At 33.3% G+C, this 18,575-nt stretch overlaps 2 protein-coding genes across 3 annotated transcripts; both read right to left on the bottom strand.

Annotated features, from left to right (window-relative positions):
• Positions 1-1,405: 1,405 nt before the first annotated feature.
• On the bottom strand, positions 1,406-9,292 carry LOC146954410 (RING/U-box superfamily protein). Of its 2 annotated transcripts, none has more exons than XM_085716200.1 (9): positions 9,095-9,292; positions 6,278-7,203; positions 4,495-5,095; positions 4,311-4,394; positions 3,599-3,814; positions 3,341-3,438; positions 2,278-2,377; positions 2,033-2,131; positions 1,406-1,924 (listed from the first exon to the last, which is right to left on the bottom strand). In XM_085716200.1, the coding sequence occupies exons 2-9, from the start codon at positions 7,198-7,200 to the stop codon at positions 1,862-1,864; spliced, it is 2,184 nt and encodes a 727-aa protein (XP_085572326.1). In that variant the 5' UTR covers positions 7,201-7,203; positions 9,095-9,292; the 3' UTR covers positions 1,406-1,861. The 2 variants fall into 2 exon arrangements, with proteins under 2 accessions (XP_085572326.1, XP_085572333.1); XM_085716207.1 differs by having other exon boundaries at positions 4,495-5,092.
• Positions 9,293-12,575: 3,283 nt separating this feature from the next.
• On the bottom strand, positions 12,576-18,036 carry LOC146954409 (KOW domain-containing protein). The gene is made up of 6 exons (XM_085716231.1): positions 17,867-18,036; positions 15,253-15,331; positions 15,070-15,165; positions 14,538-14,641; positions 14,318-14,454; positions 12,576-12,961 (listed from the first exon to the last, which is right to left on the bottom strand). Exons 2-6 carry the CDS (start codon positions 15,310-15,312, stop codon positions 12,879-12,881), a joined length of 480 nt encoding a protein of 159 aa, XP_085572357.1. The 5' UTR covers positions 15,313-15,331; positions 17,867-18,036; the 3' UTR covers positions 12,576-12,878.
• Between the last annotated feature and the right edge of the window lie 539 nt (positions 18,037-18,575).

Raw genomic sequence — 18,575 nt, 5'->3', positions numbered from 1 at the left:
GGTGCCAGATAGGAATCTTTGGTCCTCCATTTTCGCCTAACTGCTCCCTTCATTTTTTGAGGGGTTGTTTCATCTAGGAGTCCTCTGCTCTCCACTATGTTTTGGCACGTAATGTCTGTTGGGGATTTTGGACTTTCCATTTTCACCCGAGCTCAAAGTGTTGGCTAGGAAATTTTGAATTTCTATTTTTCTCAGGCACGAGGTGACAGCTAGGAATATCTTTGGTCCTTTGTTTATGCCTAAATGTTCCCCTTTTTTAGGGGTGGTTTCAGCCAGGAATCTTATGTTCTCCGATTTGCTTAGGCACTTAATGTATGTTGGGGATTTTTTCAGTTTAGCTCGAGCACATAGTGCCGGCTAGGAAACTTAACTTTCCTTTTTCGCTCGAGCATGAGGTGCCGGCTAGGAATCTCCCATTTTTTTCTCGGGAAAAGGGTACCGAATAGGGATCTTAGACTTTTCATTTTTGCTCAGAAAATAGGTGCCGATTAGAAAAATTGAGCTCTTTCATTTGTCTTGTCGTACACAAAAAAATGATAACGCTTAATTTTGGAGAAATCGCCTCATTTTATTGATGTTTATGAATGGTAGATATTTACCTTGAGTGTGATACAAAATCACACTTATATAGCTGGGGACCTTATAATCGTCTCCTAGAAACACGGCGCAGACGCCGAAAGTAGTTAGGGATCAGCTCAATGGTTCATATTGTATGTGGAGCGTCGCTGTGGTGAGGCATTCTACTCAATCCATAACAATTTGCATGGGTCCCGCCATATATTCTGACAACCAGTGCTTCTCTCTTTTTAGTTAAAGTTTCATATGGATCCTACAAAATATATGGGTGCTATATAAATTTGTTCAAATGCATGTGTTGACACAAGAATTACTCTAAATTAGAAAGCGGATAATTACCACACTTAATAAGCATATTTGAATTTGATTGAATACACGTAAATATATTTCAATATATATTATCCTGTTGCCTCTACGTTTTCTCAACATTATTTCAACCACAAGTTCTCTTGTAGATTTGAATTAAATCATATAGTTTTTAAACAAAATTGACAATTTTAGTAAAATTCTATCCTGGGCGCTAAATAAATAAATTGGATGGAGAGATGTTACCCGCACGAAAATTTGAAGCAACTTAACCATGTTATGTTTTTGGAAAGTTCATTTTTGGAACCAATATTTGAGAGCAAAAATTATTTCGTTAATTTCATTTTACAAGGGGGAAATGCTATTAAGTTCAATCGATCAACATTTTCCCTTACTTTGAAGGGTTTTTACCCATCCAAATGCCAATTATTGGGTGCATAAAACTTTGCATTTGACATTGCATCACTAAGATCATGTGAGCAAACAGTTGAACACATTCAGAAGAACGAAAAAAGACATGCTCTTGCAATCGCAAAATGATACATCTTTAACATTACTACATGCAAATCCAGATTATGTGTTTTGCATCAAGTTGTAATACATCTGACTTTGAAATAATACAGCCTTGGATTTGACACCGAATCGAAGGCTCTATTACAACCAGCAGCAGGACTTCAATTCAGAATAGTTAGCCTAAAATACAATCCCAGAACTAACCATAGATCAAAAGACAACAACAGTTGATCAGCACCAAAATGGTTATCAACTTGCAGATTTTCTATGCCTTTCTATTCACTTTTTGATATCTACGGCAAAAAATAGTACGCCATGAAAAGGAAGTGTGTACTTGTAATACAATTTCAACTTCCAAGCAAAAACAAACTGTTCATGCTTTTCTTTATACCTTGAATGATAAAACGAGACAGCTGAGATAACAGACCCCAGCATGATAAATTGACTATTTGAATCTCAAGCATGATCAGGTGATAGATGACTTGCACACCGGGCACGAACTTTTCCTACCAAGCCAAGGATCAATACACTGCCATAATGGAGGTTAATACACATTAGCATTCTGACAATTTTTACAAATAAAAAATACAAATAAAAAAAAAAAAAAAAAAAAAACAGATCGTTTGAGTAGTCTCACATCTTTGTGAAATTTATGCAAACAAGGAAGGTGGCGAATAATGTCTCCCTTGACAGGGGTCTCAAGACATACGGCACAATCCTCTGTGTAGTTGTCAGTCTGGCAAATGAACAACATTAATTAGTGTTGAACCCTATAACATTTATTTTCTTCATCCGCTGGTTCTCTGTCCCAAAACCATAAAACTGACAACAGAAGAAGAAAGGTTCTAAAACGAGTAGAGGGGGAGTCAGCCGATGAATTACCTGGACAGTGGACTGTGGCAACCTATTGATCAGATTGGTAGATGCACCAGTATGCTGGTGATTATGATCATCAAGAGCCAATAACATTTCATAATCATCTCTGCATGACAACACGAGGAAGGCATGAAATTCTAATGTTATATTTTTAAAGAACAGAATAAAGCCAGACAAAGTTTCTGTATACAATTGTGAAGCTACCGTACATAAGAACCTTGTAAGAAAATCCAGATATCAAGAAAAAAAAATACATGCCAAACTGGGTCTCCACTTTGGGCCCCTTCCACATCCAAAAGACTTCTGATATTTACAAGTGCAATACTACTTTGTATGAAAATGGAGGGACGGCTTCTATTGCCTCCCCTCAAAATTGAAGGAATGAAAAGTAAGAAGTAAGATTATAATAAACTTGTAACCATTTTGATAGAGGGTAGTGTAAGGAAATAATAAACCAATCCAAAATGTTACCAGGGAAACATCTGCCTGGTTGATTCATCTATCATTTTACTACCTATAGCAGAAAGGTGATAATTTGGATCTCAGCCTAAATGAAAATATACTTGTTTCTAAGTTGTCACAAAACATCATATATACAGTTTTCCATCGACATACAATTAGAAATTTTTGAAGTTATTGGATTTTAGATAAAAGGAGGAGAGAAATAATGAATTTGAATATAATAATGGTGTAATAAAATAGATAATGGCTCAATACAAAATACAAAGCACTAACCGCTATTTATAAAGATACAAGACTCCTAATCAATTAGAGAAACAAATCATGATAACAACTAAATGAGACGAAAACTAATCTTCAGATATATCTAAGATAAGAAACTAACACAATCAGATAATTAAAGACGAGCTATAATAATATTAAGATATTATGAGATATTTCATATATTGTAAAAGAAACAAAAAATGATGATTCAAAATGTATATCTTAAATGAGAGTGAAATACTCCTATCCACCAATAACAAGAGTTAAGACCACCTTGTTAATGATGCAAAATCTGTTGGTTGTCATTCTACACAAGAATATGGAGCATGATTCACAAAAAACTTACTCATTGAAATCACGATGAGCATTAAGGATGTCATCAGGCATTCCCAGATCATTAAAATCCCCTACCGCATTCTCTAATGCTTCCAATATATCAAGTCTCTGCACAAGAGAGATAGATGCCATTGGTAACTTAAAACTATTCTGATGTACACAACAATCAAAGTGTATCTTAAGAGAGAATAATTTCTACGTTGACATTTAATAATTTCTACGTTGACATTTAAAATAAGATGGGCAAAATGAAAGGGTAAGAAAATACCATGTCTAGGTCCATCTCTAGAGGAAACCGAGGGAGTCTTGCTCTTCCTCTTCCTCTTCCTCTAGATGATATGGTAGGTCTTGACGATCGAGTTGTCATGCGCCTCAACTGTGTCGTTCTATTAGAATGAGGAACTTGAGGCACAGTTCTCCTCCTATTTGAAGGATTTTGATTAGGTCGTGAACGGGGCTGTCTATTTTCCCCCGGAATCCGTGTCTGCATAAATAAATATAGATTGTTCATTATTTAACACATTAAACACCTCTGGAGGAATAAAGACCCATTACCCACTCAGCAATCAGTTATCAATTCTCCACATTTGGCCACACTTTGATGGATTAAGGGGCATATTAAAGGTTAAAGATTTGGTTAACGGAAGCAGGATACTTACATATGATGGTTAACAGAAGTATTTACTTCATACAAATTTCTCTCAGAGAAATATAAAGTTAAGCAAAAAAAATAATAATATAGATACATAGATACCAGGTTAAGCAATATATAGCTTTCAAGTTCCATGGCACTCCCTCCTTTAAATTCCACATTTGATATTTAGAAAAGACTAAATCATGATAAACAGAACTAAAGGCAAGGGTCATTTTACTAACACAATAGTTGGTATTACCCATAAAATAAAAAAATTGCTTATATAGAAAGGAGATCTCTGATTTATGTATATAAATCAGAGAAAAAGAGAGAGAGACTTAGTTACAGGATGAGATATCTGATGATTATAAGTAGACGTGTGCAAAAGATCCCCTGCATCGTGCGGCTCCCGTGCTAAATGTTCGTCAATCTGCCACAAATCAACATATAACAAGTTATTGTAAATAAATACACACTTTAAGTCTTAAAAGACAACTTACATAAAAATTGAGCAAAAGAAGATAACTGACCCAACTGCCTTCAAAATAATCATCATTATATAGTTGTTCTTGGAGTTCACGTGCCAATCTCTCATCTGCTTCTAATTGCATTGCCCGAGCAACCGAAATATTGTTGTCATTGTCATGTAAACCTTCATTAAGTTCGTTGTTGAAACTTGGTATGGATAACAACGCAGCTAATTCAGGATCCACGTCACAGCTTCTGGATGAACTTGATGATTCCCCAGATGAATTGACGAATACAGTTTTAGAATTATGAGATGCTACATTAGGATTTCTAGAAGATGATTCACGTTTCCTTGGCCGTTTAGTCGCTGAGTCAGCAGTAGTACTAGGTCCAGTTGACTGACCTACCTGTGGAATAATCAGTGAAGCTGGAACATCCTTGCCATTTTGACTGCTCCCAGTATCACTTCTGTCCAGTCTGTTCATATTTTGTCTGTGAGTAAATCTTTCAACATAACTTCTCCTTGAATGATGCCCATTCACATCATGCAAGTGTTGATCATTATGTGTAGTTCTCCAACCACCTTGTCTCTCCCAGTTTTCATATCCATTTCTTGGTATATTACTGCTACCACTGGCCTCTTCATGATTGACCACAGGGCTGCTAAAGAAGCATCAAATTTAATTGTCTTTAATCTCAGGATAAGTAGTCAAAAGAAATGAGAAATGGACTGATTTAAACAAAGGAAACCAAAGAGAAACCTGATATATATGTCTAAACGTCATGTCAATTAAACAGCATTATTACTTCAAAAATCCAGCCCACACCACCACCATCCCCCACCCACCAAAAAAATTAAACTAAGTTTTCCAAATCATACAGGATAACTGCCAGTATTCATGCTTCGAACAAAATAGTTGATAAACTGTAAAGCAAGATTGCAACACAACACCACAGGGTCGGCATCATATATCAAAATCAAAATATCTATATCAAACAAAGCTATTATCCTTCCTCTTATACAAATGTAACGGGAGATCTTTCTTCAGCTTGACAAGCTAGCTATTTTTCTAGGTCACGTCTAACCAGAAGTTGGAGTTGTAGCCAGTGCTAGAGGTCATCGATTCAAGTAAAAGAATCAATCTTTTACAAATTCGAGTTAGGTAACGCTATTTACAGAAGATCGCCCCTATCCTAGACCCCTCCACGGTAGGCTGCAGGAGCTATGAAGCACCAGATTGTGTCTTTTCTCCTAATTCTGATTACGTGAGCTTTTAAGAAAGACTTTAACAAGTTCCAACAAGTCGGTCCATGTTAAAGATTATGAGGTCAAATAGTCAAGACAACATCCATGGTAATTTCATCATAAAATTGACCTCTAAATATGAACCACTCAGGCAAATTTTAGTTTAAGTAAAGAAAGAAATAATCTTATTTCATTTTCAGGTGTGACTTCGAAAGTTGAAATCACATCAATTTATCTAAAAAATCTCCTTCTCTCCATTGTGGAGGGCACATTTCAACAGTGACTAGCTAAAAATACATAGATTTCATAAATGATGCAGGCAACAAATAGACCCAAAAAAATAAATAATGAAACACACCCAATTTAAAAAAAAATAAAAAATGCAAACTTGATAGTTGTCTTTCCAATTTGTTAGATTCAATGCATTATTATGTTCTCTAGGACGCTGTATCATTTATGCCATTTACTATTTCATTTATGAATTTATTTACAGATCATTCATATAATGTATAAACGCATGCTGAGAAATCTTGCCTAACTCTTGATGCAAGGCAGCAAGATTTCCACTAAGAAACACTTAAATCTGAAATACAGATTACCTGCTATCAATGTGAATAGTTCCATGTGATGAAGGATGAATAAGTACTCCCTTTCCTTTCAATCTACCACCAGGTCTCTCTTCAGCAACAATATCATCAATACTAATTGGAGACATTGTATTGCTAGAAACTGAATGCCCAGCACAGATCTGTTCAACATTATTGGTTTGAAAGATGCTCTGTTCAGCTGATTGTTTTGCCCTTGTTGCAATATTTTGTGGTGATATGCACCCATTTCGTACCAATCTCCTGTTCCCTCTACCTCTTGGAGCAGTGGAAAGATGAGGAGACAAAGAAACTTGCTTTTCAGCTTTCGGCTGAGATTGAGAATCATTAGACAGAGAAACACTCTTGCCACGGTCCATAAAAGTATTAGAACCTGGAAGTGTTGTGTTATCTAGTTTACACTTTCCAGTGACAGCATTTCTAGATGTATTAGATGAATTAGTGATTAAGGGTAGCGAAGAATTTCCAATACTTGCTTTCAATTCTTTCTTGTCTTCATTTGTGTTATCTCTTGATCCACGGTGTGAGAAAGCTGGTTTTGGTTGTTGGAATTGCCCATTCTCTCCAGTCAAATCGAAAACAGAAATATGTCCATGGTGAGACGACTTAGAAGGAATCTTCGAGCTTACAGTTTTCCCTTTCTCCATCATTTCAGCTTTACTAGAGCGTGATGTTCCAAGTCCAGAAACTTTCTCAGTTTGGGCTCTCCTAAATATGGAGGCATTCTGAGAGGGAGAAGGTTTATCCGGGGATAATATTACATAGTTGTTGCGTTTACTTATTTCATTAGGAACATGAAAGGCCCTACCCCTCTTCTCCGGATTACCTACACATTTTCGATCATTGTTTCCTGCATTTGATCTATCTGGGGTATCAGGAACGTCGATAATATGATCAATTTCCATATCTTCTGCCATATCCTGTTTTTCATTATATGTAATGTAACTATCAAGAAAATACCATAAAACATAAAGTAATGATAATTATGATTGACAGCAACTGATGTGTATTAAAATGATTGCCACGAACATAACAAAATCCACAAATGTACAGGAAACAAACACTTGACTCCACAAAATTAAACAGAAAAATGATTGCCAGTAATATAACATAAAATATCATGTGGGTATATGACTCATAACCAAGACGATTTAGGATATTCAAAAAGACAGTGAAGAATAAGAATACAACAAAGACACTAGTGTTGCAAAACAATCCAATCCAATGCCTCAACATATCTTCATCAGAAACCCCTTAGGGCCATGCACATTACACTATATGGTAGCCAAATTCTTAATCTTCTACAAACGAAGTTGCTTATATAAAGAATCCTTAAAAATGGATTCCCACACCTCTAACCATACATGCCAAAGTGTAAAAACATTGCGCATTTGACTTTTTTACTTTTAATGAAACTATACCAAACTGAACTCTCCAAGCATCTTGAGCACACCCAACATTCTCCAAGAAAACCAAACTAAGTGCTCTATAATGACATAGCAGCAGAACAATGTAAAAAAGGATGAGGAACGGATTTAGATCTTACATCAAGAACAAAACAGACATTTCAGGGGTACTGTATCTTAATTTCCTTATATATCACCCAAAATAAAATTAACAGGCCTAATCTAAGCTTACAATCTGATGCACCCATCAAAGTTAAGCTACACAACTTTGACTCTGACTTCAATAAACCACTATCTAAAGACGTTAAGCATATAGAAATCCCATCATCATCTATTCTAGTGAAAGAACTAATGTTTCCAGTCCAGTGTTATCAATTGCGGATCATGAAAAATAGCGGTTTGTTCAAATTCCTCTACGCAACACTGCTATAGCGCCGCTATTTCACAATATTTTGTACCAAATAGAGTATTGCGGAACACTAGTGGTTTGTTTGAATTCCACTATGCAGTAGCGCTATAGTGCCACTATTGCTGCCATTTAACAGCACTGTTCCAGTCACACACTCAAATGCAATATACAAAGCAGATATTTCAATCAAATAGGAACGAAAACTACATCATGCTGTGATTGCAGACCACATAGGCCAATGTTGACCCTTGTCAGCTCACAACAGCCTTAACGTAACGTCGTAACCGTAACTGCAAATTAAAACCCTAATTCCATCTATCAATAAAATATTAGGGTTCAGGGATGACAAATCAAAACCTAAAAAAATTAACCTTTTGAAAGCCACGACACAATCAACACTCCGCACAATGGCTTGAGTGGCAGATAACAGATTGCAATGTTGCAGATCAAATTTAATATGCAAAAATAGCTTATGAAAATAAACTAGTTCAAGGATAAATTCAAAATTGAAGCAAAGTCCAATTTTTTCATCAAAGTTCAATTTTTTAATCAAGAAAAATGAAATCCCATATAGGATTATTTCAATAATCACTGAATGATTACTTCAATAATCAGAAAGGATGGGATAAAAAAATCATAGATAAAAAAAAATAAAAAATAAAAAGTTTAAAACTGAAAAAACAAATTGCTTCACTGCACAACAGATTTGACAAGCCACAACCTTATCACAAAATCATAAAAATAAATTAAAAATTAAAATTCAGATGAAAAATTTGAAAGCAGGCAGAATCAATCCAAAGATAAAAATTAGATTTTTATTAAAATATACAAAAAAAAAACTGATAATCCTAATGATAATAACAGAGAAAGTTAAAATCAAATAACAGAATCGAAATGTTGATAAGCAGAAAGAAATTATGATGATGAAAAATCGAAATAAAAAATAACCGTTGGTACGATGAAGAAAAAAGAATTGAAATTTGAAAAAAAGAATACCTGAATAGTAGCGAGATTGGAAAGTGAGAAATTGAGATACGGACTTAAGAGAGGGATGAGAATTTATGAGTGCGGTTAATGTTCTCGATCTGTTCTGATGAAATAATTCGGGTCGGGTCGGGTATGCGATGGGGAGAGAGCCAAGAAGAATAAGAAGAAGATAACACGACAGCATAACAGTGTACGGGCGGCGAAATCAAATGGAAACACGATACTGTACGATTCTATTTGCAATTTTTTTGTCAAAAATAAAATAAAATATTTTTAATTTTGAGTAAATTTCTCTTTTGACAAATTGACTTTTTTTTTTTGTCTTAGATGAAGTGGTAATCCACTGAAAATAAACTTACAAACACTGTGAGGTCCTGGGTTCGAACCCGGGTCACGACGTACAGCCTTGCAATTTCGGCATTTTTATTTAAATAAATTTTTAAAAGCTCAAGAGTTTGGTGGAAATTGTGAATAAAATTTGGTTTCATATTTGAATTAATTTTAAAATAAATTAATATAAAAATATTTGAGGAGGGATAAATACTTAACTAAATTTTATCAGTATCATTGTATTTATTTATTTAAATTGTATTATTTAAAATGCATGTCTTTGATTTGTTAAAAAAACAGGGGACATAACTTTTTTTCTAATTGTTTGATGGTACTTGTTGACAAAACACACAACTTTTGTACTTGTTGTTCATGGTACAAAGTAAAAAACAATCCCAAAGTACAATATTGTCTTAGAGAAATGATATTTTGACAACCACTTTTTGACAACTTTTAGACAACTTTCTCTCTCATACTCACATGATGTTGTTATCCTCTCTCTTCCTTTTTCTCTCTCCATTATTTTTGACCAATAAGAAGTGAGAAAAATAAGGTTGTCAACAAAGTTGTCATCAAATGGATATCAAAATATCATTACTCATTGTCTTATATTGTTATGTATTATTTCATCAAGTACTTGTTATTTTGTGAATCAAAAGCACCCTTAAAATGTTACATACTAATTTTTATTTTATTTAATTCTTAAATATTATAATTCATATGTATATACTATTTGGTGATAAAATTTGCAGCAAATTCAAAATATACATTTTAAAATGATTCCAAGAACTAACATTAAGTCAAACCAAAAAAAACTAAAATTTAACATAGTTAACGTTATTTTAGTCGATCATTAAATTTTCTTTTAAAAAATGACACGAAACCGCAAGTGTACGGTTCTTATCGAGTAGTAAAAATATCGTTTCTCAAAGAGTTCTTGTAATTACCGATTTCTTTCTTAGTTATGATTAGCTGAAATGATTAAAGTTTAGAAGTTCAACAGATTTTTGGTTTAAATTCAGATTATAAAAGAGTCTAGGGATTATTGATTCGTCATAATAACAAATCGCTAACAATTCAAGCTTATGTTGTCATCTTATTTTAGATTCGTTTTCTAAAGACAATTTTCTCAAATGTAATTTATGTTTCCTTTCGGAATCCACAAATGTATTTCAATGGAAACCAATCATATTTTCATGGTTGATTGCTATTGAAATCCTTTAAGAATAAAACTTTAAAGTCTCAAGGTTTACAAAATTATCCTCATGTTTTGCAAACCTTGTCTAATCTCATTTGTTCTAATATCAATCTTCATTTTTCGATCCATCGATTGATATTTGAAATATGGTTTTAAAAGCAATGAGATTAGATTAGAAAACAAATTAAAATAGGACAATGTTTTAGACTTGGCTTGAATATGATTTAGTCATTAGACTTATCCAACAATTCCAAGACATAAAGGTGATATGAGGTGGATCGTTGAATAGGAGGGCTTTGTGGGGGACTTGGGATTGCAAATTCCTAACTATTTACCTCAGATTAGTCAAATTTTAAGGACAAAATTCCTTTAAGCAGGGGAGAGTGTAACACCCCAAGATTTTAATATTTTCATTTTAACCATTTTGAGTCGATTGTGCTAGTTTTTGGATGTTTGAATGCTTAGATACCAACATAGATAAGTGTAGGTCATAATATGTTTTTATAACCAATGATTTTTTGGATATAAAATCGATTATGTGAACAAATCGATAAATCCATCTCCAGAAATAATGTTATATCAGGTTGTACCAGAGGGTCCTATTTTTTCTTCAAAAATCAACTTATGACTGGCAATAAATTGATTTTAGCACTTTCTGTTTTAAAAATATAAAACACAACATATTAAGTAATCTGAGTTCGAATACAAATTCAAAATCTTATCTATTGGAGATAAGAAACCTAATCTATTTAAAGGACCTTAGTTCAAATTTTTGTTCATCTGAACTCTTAGCCAAAAATGAGTTTAAAATCCTAAGTCTGTTAAGCATTCAAAAAGCCATTAAAAAAAAAATCTAAATCGTTTCCAATTCCTTTTTTTGGTACAAATCGTTTCCAATTCCTTTATTGTTCTAGATAACTTAATTCAAGGAGCAATAATATAGTTCATTTTGTCATCGATCTGAATTATCTTTTAATCGATAAATTTGAATCCTTGATTATGTTTTTATAATATTAAAATATAGTCAAAGATTCAAATTTACTAATTAAAAGATAATTATAGATTGAATCTTGGTAAAATTGGAAAATGAGTTGAATAATCGATTTTCAGTGTATTAGAAATAGGTTAATGGTATTAAAATGGAGAAAATCCTTAGGTAATGATTTGGACAGTAAGTTGTAGGTTAATGATGATATTTGGTGACTAATTATATGATTATAATGGATTAGGTTGTTTGAGTTGTGAAAAATCGATCTATAGGGTTCTAAAAATGGATTTACGGAAGTAAAAGTCATATGATTAACTAAGTGTAATAAAACTATAATAAAAGAAAAACATTAGATGTTAAAACCATTTTAAAATGCATATATGAGTAATTTTTTTTTTTTTTGAAATAATATATATGAGTAATATGAAGAACATATGTTATTCTTTCAAAAAAAAAAATATATAGTTGGTTTAGATAAAATCAATTTCTAAGATTAAATAAAAAAACACAACTTCATTAATTGATTATTTCATTTTTCAGTTTTTCTAAAACCGACTCCCCAAATGATGATTTTTACCAACTTCATGCAACCAGGCGTTTGATGATATTAGTTGAAAGTTTCCAACTAATAGAAATCATACAGATTGACCGGTATCCCCCACAAAAAATACAAGCTAATTCAAATCAGCCATTTGTGTATATTTGACCCTTTAGACATTGTTTGAATGAAATGAGGTGAGTTTGCAACAATCAGTTTGTCTTTGCCTTGGTGATTTCGACAAACCCACAATGATATCAAACATGCTCGAAATAGAATTGCATAAGTTGGAAGTCGAGTTTGCCTCTTATCAGATATCCTACACATCCTCGGGGGATTAGAGCTATGATATGACTACCGACTGTAGAGAACCTTAGATCGATTCCCGGACACAGAAAATCAGTAGAGCCGTAAAAAAGTTGTTAGAAAGAAAAAGCACAATCAAACGAGTTTATCTTACTCATTTTAATAATTACAAGTCCAAAGAGAAATGACAATAACTAACACCAGGAAGCTGGAATCAACTGATTAAAGGCAAAAACATAAATTCTTGCTAGCTACTAGTGATGTCTATATATTAAGTAAAAGAACAAGTGATTGGTAACTCCCATAAATCTGAAAACGATTTATTTAACCGAATATGATGCAACAAATCATGATGCAGGTTCATACCACACCGTGCTCATTGAGATAGCAAATATCTAATTGGATAAGGCACCTAATATATCTATCTCCTTGCTTAAAGTTCAGGCATACCCCTTCCTGTTTTAGAATCGTAAGTTTTCTCCATCACAATTTCCATCGGAGTGTCTTTGGGACCAGCTGCAAAAGACGAACAAACAGCATAAGTATAAGAGACTGAGGTTTTGAAAAATGTTTAATGCATCTTTCAGAACTAACAATGCATAGATTTGCCACTAATTTTATATATTCATTTTAAGTTTTGCACATTTAAAAGTTAAAACAGAAGAAAGAATAGCCAAAGAGATTGAGTTCACATCAATCACCTCTGCATTGAACCTAGAATTTGACTCAATTCATTTCACAAAACTTAAATTCATCAATCCAAATTACTTAAGTCAATACAATACAATGTTAAACAAGAAAGCGCAATACTTCACATGTTGGAAGCTTCAGCGAATTAGTAACTGCATTATACAAATTTGTACCGTTGAAGTTGTGAGTTTTTAGATAAATAAAGGTGGGAGAGAAAATAATTAGGACCTCAAATATTATTGATAATCACTTGAGACCAACTTGGTACAGAAAACTCAATACTAATCAAGAACAAATTGATAAATAACAAATCACAGGGATACTACACTCAATCCAAAATCAAGAACAAATCATGATAATAACAAATAATATAAAATCTGATCCTAAGAGACATTCAAAGATACTCTAAATTAATACAAGCAAGGTTTGTGAAACAATGGAAAGGCACTTCATGAATCTTACAGCTTTTATGAACAACACTTCAACTTTTGTAGTCCTTTTGATAAACATCGTCAAAAGTAGTTATCATGAAAAAACATTAAAAGAATCTTGCTAATCATGTGCTATTCAAACGATTAGGTCTCATACAACTTACAAGTTAAAACTAGTTTCTACATCACAATTTTTTTTAGAACATCTCTCAGTCAACATCTTCATGAACATCTATAAGCTTATAAGGACTTTTCACGAAATGAAAAACCATAAAATTATTTTAATCGAGTCTTATAAGCCAGAACTAATCCAAGCTAGGCCTTAATTTACTTCCACCCAACTTTTTCAGAGGCTTTCTTTTATGTTGTGCTAACTAACAAAAATTATGCATTCCAACAAAAGGAGTAACATTAGATGATGTCTATAATGTAAGGCAGCTCGTCGTATTCAATGACAAGCATTACGACAAGCATATGGTTAACTGTGTATGTCTATTTAGCCTTTAAAAAAAACTATGTATGTCAACAAACACCAGGCAGAAAAGAGCAAAGTTACATCATTAGAATTAAATGAGATGAATAAACTATCACTATAGTTTCTCTCTCTACTTTATATATGCCACATTATTGGCTTGTTGCACACACCTGTCACATGTCAATCCTACCACAGTTCATTTTCAGTTTCTCACTTTCAAAGTTTTCTCAAGAACAACTTTAACAAGAAATAAAGGTAAGATTTTCAGATACTTACCGACAGAAGGTCTTGGTGTAGTTCTTATCTTTAAGATCTCGGGACGAGGGATAATGGACCCTGATGCTCCTATCCCCCTGGACACTCTGACTTTGGTACCATCTTCAAGATACTTGGTTCCAACCTTGCAAGGCTTCCTGCATAAGCAACAATTACCTTGATATAAGTTATTATCTATCCACAGCCTCTAAAGATTCAATTTGTGAACAAATGTACATACCCTGTGACTGGATCAAGAACTTGCACATTTGAGGCATGGATTGGGGCTTCAACAGTAAAGATTCCACCTTCATGGCCTTGTCCTTGCTTGATATGCTTCTTTACCTGTAAAGAGGAAGTCAAAGGCATTAGTGTGGGGATTACACAATCATATTCTCAATGTGACCATTAATTCAGATTCTGACGCAAGACAGACACATTATTACTGGAACTAGAAACGAGTATTTCCAATCATAGAACACAGAAAAAAGCAGTTTGTTCAAATTTCACTATGTTAAAGTGCTATAGATCTATCACTACTTTGTAATAAATCGTATGTCGCGAAACAATAACAGTTTATTAAACTTCCGTTAGGCTAGCACTATATCGCTACTATAGCCACTATTTGACAACCGTGGTTCAGTGCAGCCATTAATTAAGATTATGATGCAGAACATTGTTAATGGAATTGGAAACACAGTTATCGAAGATTAATCGATTAATTAAAATACAAGGAGCAAGTTATGACGATGAGTTAGATGTTAATAACTGACCAGATTTTTGCCTTCAACAATGACACGATTCTGAGAGCGAACAACACGTTTAATTACTCCAGTTTCACCCTTATCTTTTCCCCTTATTATCATAACCTGTTACAAATGAATGAATACATAATTCATGTATGAGAGGAGGAAAAAGTATAGACAAATTATATATTGAGCATTGGGTTGGCTTACATTGTCCCCTCTGAGAACTTTCCAATGCCTAATGAGCTTCTCAGCTGCTTTCCAACCCATTTCAGGATAGCGCTACTCTCTAAATTCACATCAATTGAATATAAATTAATCAGAAATTGACACACAAAAAATCAGAAGAAAGAAAAAAAAGACAGGAGGCAAGAAAAGACTAGAGAATAAACATGCAAGAAACTAGAGAATTGAATTCTTTTGTGGACACAAGGACTATCTAGTATAAGTTTTCATTCTTCCCAGACCAAGATTTCTCAACCCCTCAAAAACAAAATTGATTCCAATCAAATTTTGTCAATTAAGCATCAATAACCCCACACTAATACAACACTAACATGTACTTTATTATGCCATGTTTTTGGTTTTCCTAATAAGTGATTTTATTGAACCTTCAATTTTCTCAGGTTCCAAATCAATAAACTGAGAGAGACTGGAATTGGACATGTGATAGAACACATTCATAAAGGAACGAAGGAAAATCATAGAAACTCTTACGCTAACACTTCATTGGATGAAGTTCATGTAGGTCTCACCATGTTATGTGAGATCAATTTCCAAAGTGGTGGACATACATAAAAATTATCCAAAGAGTGTTGGAAAGAGGGGTTTAGAGTGACTGTTGCTAGCACTCATGGAAACAATAATTGGGACATACGGAGATGTTTGATTTAAGTGGATATTGTTATTCACAATGTGATTTGTTATGTTATTCATGCACTTCTCTTGTAAAAATTATAGCGTTTTCTGTTTATTAGAGAAATGGATTCAGCTAGCAATTGAGTTATAATCCACAACTTGTTACTCAGATAGTTACTTGCTCCTATTAATAAGCTTGTATCTGTTCAGTTTTGCATCTTTGAATCATAACGATACCTTCGAGTATTCCTCATCATCAAGTTCTCAAGCTTTCTTTCTCTTCCCTCATCATCTTATTCACATTGTTTAGCTTGGAGAAAGATTTACAGACATGTGGTTTAAAATACACTACTCTGTGAAGTTTTCTGTCTGTTACATTATGCATATTCATTCTCAAATCAAGTACCAAGAGCCCAAGACAGACGCAGTGCAGCACCGTTAAAGAGTAAAGACTAATGTTACGTGATTATACAAGCTTATAATTGACTTATAGTTGGCTTACTTATTCTCACATCAGGTACCAAGAATCAAGATTACCTCATTTATATATTTTATTATTCTATTAATTCATTTTTATTTCGAACTTCAATGAAATAGTGAACTTGTATTGATTTATGATACTATCTAGCTACCTCATCATGTATGTAAAACACACTTCACAAGATGTATGCCTAACTAAAGAAGCTCGTTATGTAGCTTCCCAGTTCCCATCTAGAATTCAAATTCCACCAAACTAAATTATGTAATCAATAAGCCAGGCAAGAGCATCACATAAAATCTAACCATAAATTATATACACCACTCAACTAGAGTACATGTTAGTGTTGTATTAGTGTGGGATTTAATCTAAGCATATCATGTAATCAACCAAACTCTAATGGTAGCTCTACAAAAACACCTGAACTGCTTAAACAAAAAACCCAAAGGCAACAAAAATAGACACCAAAACACACCCTTGTCAAGAAACAGAAGAGCCCCGCCTCCAAACTCTAATTCAAGCACATCACACATTATGAGATTGTTTGGGGAGAACTTATAAAAACAACTTATAACGTGTTCATAAACTGTTTTCACCTTATGTTCAAAAATTCTCCAAGATAGCTTATGAAAACTGCTTGTAGCTTATACTAGAAAATTCGACTTTATTTTATCTCGTGTAATATAAATAGCATATTCATACAAACTTTTATGATAAGCACCTATTCATACCGAGCTTATACAATAAGCGTTTATTCATATGAGCTCATATAAATAAAGCCCCTGTCTGGATTGGCTTTCTTTAGCTTATCTAAAGGCATAAGTTTTGTGAGACTATTTGGAAGAACTTTCGAAAACATCCTATGACATTCTTCATAAGTTGTTTTAAGCTTATTTTCATAAATTCTCCAAGATAGCTTATAGAAATAACTTTTCGCTTGTATGAAAATAGTTTAACTTCATTTTAAGGCATATACTATGAAGCAACTTCATTTTAAGGCATATATTATGAAGCACAGACACTTCTCGGATTAGGCGTGTTCGACACCGACACTTGTAATTACACTGTATGTGACTTTTTCAAATTATTAGCTGTGTCGGTGTCCGTGTCCGTATCCGTGCTTCATAGGGCATACATATATCTTATACATATAAGCTCCTACGAATAAGCTATTTCTACTACACCAGATAAGATAAGGTCAATGAATACACACTACAACACGTTTACGTCTTCTGAAAACTAAGTTGTTTATCCAAACAGAACTTATAACTTGTTTCAGTATTTCTGTCAAACACTTGATGTGCAACAAGTAAACAACACAACAACTCATCATAACAAAATCTGCTCACAAACTATAAACCCTGTAAGAAATACATACAATTGCTGCGACGCATTGTGGCGGCCGTAAATCGCGATGGAATCGCGTTGCCGCGCGTGAAACAGGAGAGGAGAAGGAAAATGCAGAAATGAAATTAAAAATGAAAAAACCTGAACGGAGTTCTTTCTCAGCGTTTCTGTGGCGGCTGACAACCAACTCCTCCGGCAGGTTGAGTTCCAATCTAATGTCCGTCTCTGGGTTTTGTAACTGTTGTTATAGGGCTTTCGTTTCGATTTTTATTTTATTTTTTTGAAGGAGCCTTTGTTTCGATTTATCATCTACTCATAAAGTAATAATTAGTAATTTTTTCAGAGAAATTCTTATGTAAATTTTTGTCCAAGGCATCGTTTTTACACCCATCCAATTAAAATTAAACATCTCATTAAAGTAATAAAAAGAATTAATATTAGAATTTTTTCTCATTATTTTTAATATTTTTCTCTCCTTTTTCCACTTTCTTTAACCGACAAGAACCACCCATCACAATTTATGTTTTCATTTCCTTAATTAAAATCACATTTTTTTTAAGTTAATAATATGTGTCATATTTTTAATGGTTGGGTGTAAGAATAATGTGTTAGGTAAGAGTTCATGCAAGAATATCTCTTTTTTTTATGGATGGTATATACAATTGTTTTTTTTCTTCGAAAATGTTAACTGGTGCCCCGAGCTGATTAAGGAAAAAAATATATTGAAATTTGTATAGTCAACTTCTAAAAAGTTTAAAAAGTTCTTTAAAAAAAAGTTTAAAAAGTTATATTTTTAAATTAATTTTTTTTTCTTCTTAACCAGTGTTCCTGATTGACATGACCCTTGTTT

This window comes from Medicago sativa, chromosome 1, assembly GCF_051527215.1.
Source record: "Medicago sativa cultivar Bolivia chromosome 1, Bolivia_mono, whole genome shotgun sequence".
Lineage (NCBI taxonomy): Eukaryota > Viridiplantae > Streptophyta > Magnoliopsida > Fabales > Fabaceae > Medicago > Medicago sativa.
This window is presented reverse-complemented; position numbering and strand designations above follow the sequence as displayed.

Coding starts and splice junctions, on each gene's coding strand:
- LOC146954410 (XM_085716200.1), bottom strand. CDS start 7,200: ATGGCAGAAGATATGGAAATTGATCATATTATCGACGTTCCTGATACC. Junction 2,378..3,340: donor GCTCATCGTGATTTCAATGA/GTAAGTTTTTTG, acceptor GTTGTCATGCAG/AGATGATTATGAAATGTTAT. Junction 1,925..2,032: donor TGCATAAATTTCACAAAGAT/GTGAGACTACTC, acceptor CCATTATGGCAG/TGTATTGATCCTTGGCTTGG.
- LOC146954409 (XM_085716231.1), bottom strand. CDS start 15,312: ATGGGTTGGAAAGCAGCTGAGAAGCTCATTAGGCATTGGAAAGTTCTC. Junction 15,166..15,252: donor AAGTTCTCAGAGGGGACAAT/GTAAGCCAACCC, acceptor CATTTGTAACAG/GTTATGATAATAAGGGGAAA. Junction 14,642..15,069: donor TTGTTGAAGGCAAAAATCTG/GTCAGTTATTAA, acceptor TCCTCTTTACAG/GTAAAGAAGCATATCAAGCA.